The following is a 4,463-nucleotide window of genomic DNA, read 5'->3' on the forward strand; positions in this document are numbered from 1 at the left end:
ACGCGTCCATGATTGGTCGTGGCGAGGGTCCTGGGGGCGGGGCCAGACGCCGGAGGTGCCGGGGGTGGAGGCTGCCGAGGGGGCCGGCTTGGAGTGGGATTCGACCCGCGGCGCTGACCGACTGCTGGACCGACGGCCGTCGGGCACCCGGGTCTGCGCGCACGGCTGCTCCGGGTCGCCCCGGCCGAGGCGCTGGCCACGGTAGACCTCAAGAAGGGCTCGGGCTGCCGGGCCGGGCGCCATGTCCATGGAGGACCCCTTCTTTGTAGTGAAAGGGTGAGTGTGGGCCGAGGACTCCCGCCTCAGAGAGAGGGGAGGGAAATCGAGGCAGGGCGGCACAGCCTCTGTGCTCGGACACCTCGCGTCCGTCGTTCGGGGCTGGGCCCCTGAGGTCCCACTATCGGCCCGCACCGCCACTTCCTCGGGGTCGCGCGCCGCAGGTGGGGAGCGACGCTCTGGAGCCGGCGGACAGCATCTGGGCAGGAAAAGGGAAATGGCCCTCTTGGAGTGGGCGTGCGCGGGGGCGAGCTCCATTGTGGAGTCGTGGAGCTAGCTTGGGACGGCCACTCCGCGGCTTGCCCGGTGGCGTCCAGTGGGTGCGGGAGCCCGGTGCGGGAGGACGCGCGCTTTCCCGGGGGAGGAAAAGTCCTCCAGGCCCGGTGCTGATGTTGGAAGGAAAACAATATGCAATCAGCCAAACCAAACTTTCCGAGGCTCTCTGTGAGCCACCGGGATTTTCCCACCGAGTCGAAGGAAATGAGTGTTTGTATTGAACTCCTTGGTTTCGTCCTGGGTGTTTGACAGGTTTCCCTCATTTCACATTCTGCCCATTTAGAAGCCTACTGCCCTCTTTTTGCGACGGAACTGTCCTGACTCCATCTTTGTTTGTCTTTTGGGAGATGGAGACATCAATTACACTTTGTTGTATCAATTTTGTAGCCATTACACAAATGCAAGAAAGCGCAATTATGATGTCGCAACTTATTTCTAATAACGTGTCAGTTTTATGCTTTGAGTGTCAAGAGAAATGTCAAAAATCTGAGAACTGCGAAGTTTAAGACACTGACTGCAAAGTGTTCTTTGCTTTTAACCAGTTGCTACTTGCATATTATTTGTGTAGTGGTAAAAGCTGACCAGTTGTGTGGGTGTTTGTTTTTGTATTTAAGAGTCCTGGGAAACTTAGAATGGTGTTTTAAATGAGATACTTTATTATCCGTGGTGTGTACAGTTAATACACAGTTAAATGTATTATGACTGCTTTTTTTTGTTTGTTTTTTTGAGACAGGGTTTGGTTTCTCTGTAACCCCTTGAACTCACTGAGATCTGCCTGCCTCTGCTTCCTGAGTGCTGGGATTAAAGGCCAGCTTGGCTAAGACTGTGTCTACCTTTCCTTAAAAGGGTTTTTCTTTTGCCTTGCTTTAAATTAGGCGGGGAATAGGAAGGTATATATTTAACAGTGAATTTACCTACTCGGAAAAATGTGTTCTTTATTATGGAGTTGATTTAGGTTTTAGTTGTTTTTGTTTTTAAATTTAGAGTTAGAGTTGTATACTTTTCCCATGAATGGAAGGGTTTTCTTGTTTTCTGTCTTATTTTGTGTAGGGGTGAGTGAATGTTGTGTCGTACATGCGGAAGTCAGAGGACAACTTTCAGGAACTTCTTTCTCATCTTTCTCTGTGTGGGTCCCTGGGATCTAACTCAAGTCTCAGGCTTGGCAGGCACCTTTGCTGAGCATCTCACCAGGCTCAGAATTGAAGTTTTTAACTCGGCGAGTAAGAGCACTGACTGCTCTTCTGAAGGTCCTGAGTTCCGATCCCAGCAACCACATGGTGGCTCACAACCACACGTAATGAGATCTGACGCCCTCTTCTGGTGCGTCTGAAGACAGCTACAGTGTATTATGCCAGAGCGAGAGGGGCCATCCTGAGTTCAATTCCCAACAGCCACATGATGGCTCACGGCCATCTGTACAGCTACAGTGTACTCATACACATAAAATAAATAATAAAAATAAATAAATCTAAAAAAAATTCAAGTTGCAAAGGTTATCTCTGGCAGTAAGTAGATATCAGAGATAACCAGCAAATTTCTATGTGTGCCTTTAAGGGAAAAATTGGAAAGTTCTTTATTGCTCAGCCATATTGTTATTCCCCCCCACCCCCTGAAGAGTCTACTACCACTTATTTGTTGATTAGGTATTACTACTCTATTAGAACACTGTCCTAGGTCACTTGTTGAAACAGAAAAGACAAGCCAGCCGCATCAGTGTCTCCAGATGTGTGATAGCATATCCATGCACATCCTTTTATTAACATTATTGAGGGCCACTGAGATATCTTGGTAGATAAGGGCTTGTGCAGCCAAGCCTGATGACCTGAATTTGATCTCCTGAACCCACATGCAGGAATTTACACACACACACACACACACACACACACACACACACACACACTGATTCTAAAATTTAAAGAGCAAGATTATTGAAAATGCATCACAATGTAGAAAAAGTAAAGGTGTCTCAAATGTGACTCTGGAACAAGTTGCTTCTTAGTGTAAATCACATTCTTAGGAATAAATCACATTCGTGACGTGACAGGTGACCAGTAAGTGGAGAGGTGCATGCTTCCTGCAGATGAAGAGCATCTCAGGTGTCCAGAGAAAAGGCAGTGCCTTAGGAATTGCTATGGTGGGAAAAAGCTGTCAGAACAGGGATGCTTTGAAGGTAGCAGAATCCAACAATTTAGGCCTGTCTCTCCTGTCTAGAGACTTAGGAAAGAGACTTGCATTAATGTTCCTGCTTCCATTTTATTTTTTCTGCCTTTTGATGTATTTGTTTAAAACTATCCAGCAGAAGCGGGAGGTGGTGACACAGGTCTTTAATCCCATCACTCAAGAGGCAGAGGTAGGCAGATCTCTTGAGTTTGAAGCCAGCCTGATCTACAAAATGAGTTCCAGGACAGCCAGAGCTACATGGATAAACCTTGTCTCAAAACAAACCAACTAACAAACAAGCAAAACAAAAAAACAAAAGCAAAAAAACCAAACCAACCAACTAAAAATTTTGTTGAGCAGAAATATAAAGCAAGTTCCATTTTCTTTTCTTTTTGTTCTTACTTTATTTTTTTGTTTGTTGTTTGTTTGTTTGGTGGCCAAGTCTCCCTTATCCCAATCTGGCCTTGATCTTCTGATTGTGTCTCTGCCTCTTGATTGCTAGAATTATGAGCATGCATCATCATTTTACATTTTTTACTACTTACATTAAAAAGAAGTGAAAATAATTTAATATCTTTGTTAGTAGATTTGAAAATATTACTACTGCTATGGGTTTTGCTTTTTGGTTGTTTATTTTGTTTTTGAGATAGAGTCTTGCTGTGTAGAACTTGCTGGCTTAGTATTTGCAGTGCAGTCCAGGGTAGCCTTAAACTTGGTAGTCATACCTCAGCCTCCTGGGTGCTGACACTATAGGCATGCACTTGGCCTCAATATGCAATTAAACATTATTTGTATAAAGTTTTCAAATTTTGTTATTTTAAATTTCTATCCCATTTCAATTTGGATGTTAAAACTTTGAAAATATTACCCTATATTTAGAATTCATTAAACTTACAATTCAAAAGATATATTCAGAATCTAGAGTGATAGGGAATACTTGTAATACCAACACCAGGAAGTCAGAGGCAGAAGGAACAAATGTTCAGATGCTAGCTAGCCTCATAATGAGTTTGAGGTTAGCCTGGGCTACATGAGATCTTAACTCAGAGAAAAGAGAGGAGGAGGAGGAGGAGGAGGAGGAGGAAGAGGATGAAGAAGAGGAGGAGAAGGAAGAAGAGGAAGAAGAGGAGGAGGAGAAGAAAAGAAGGAAGAAAGGAAGAAAGGAAAAGAATTCAAATGCCCTAATTGCACCAAACATACATACCACTTTTTTGGCAACCAAATTGCATATTAGATTTTAAAATAATTAAATGCTAGTTACTTAGTGACACTGCTTTCCAAGTCCTTAGTTGTACCTGAATAGTTACACGTGAATTTAATATTGACAGCACAGTATGACCCTTTGAGGGCCAAGCAGGTGTAAGCAGGTGTAGCCTACTTAGTGTCAGTTAATGCTTACCTGCTGCAGAATCAAAATGCAAAATCAAAACACTCCTTGATGATGTTATTGCCAACCTAAATTCAGCCAAATTCAGAGAAAAAAATCTGTTCTTAATTACCAACAGTTTTATACATTTTTTTTTACCCTAACTCACTGTGGTACGTTCATTACTTGTGTATTACTATGACCAAAGTACTAGAGAGAACAAGAGAAGAAAGACTGATTCCTGCCTTAGGGTTTTAGAAGGGTTCAATCCATGCTTGGGCAGAACATGGTGTCAGTGGGAGAGTGGAGAAGGGGAGGTGTTCATTCATAGCAGGCAGTAGCAGAGAAAGTGAAACAGGAAGGGTCAGGGACAGGATACCCCTAG

General features: G+C 44.2%; 1 protein-coding gene across 1 annotated transcript in view; it reads left to right on the top strand.

Moving 5' to 3' along the window:
* The first annotated feature begins 49 nt into the window (after positions 1–49).
* Positions 50–4,463, top strand: part of Stx6 (syntaxin 6) — a 45,373-nt gene continuing 40,959 nt past the window's right edge. The window contains exon 1 of the mRNA XM_031385210.1: positions 50–276. Within this exon, the coding sequence (XP_031241070.1) occupies positions 242–276 (35 nt within the window). The 5' untranslated portion in view covers positions 50–241. The remainder of the gene's footprint in view (positions 277–4,463) is intronic.

The sequence above is a fragment of the Mastomys coucha genome, unplaced genomic scaffold (genome assembly GCF_008632895.1).
Source record: "Mastomys coucha isolate ucsf_1 unplaced genomic scaffold, UCSF_Mcou_1 pScaffold1, whole genome shotgun sequence".
In the NCBI taxonomy this organism is placed as follows: Eukaryota; Metazoa; Chordata; class Mammalia; order Rodentia; family Muridae; genus Mastomys; species Mastomys coucha.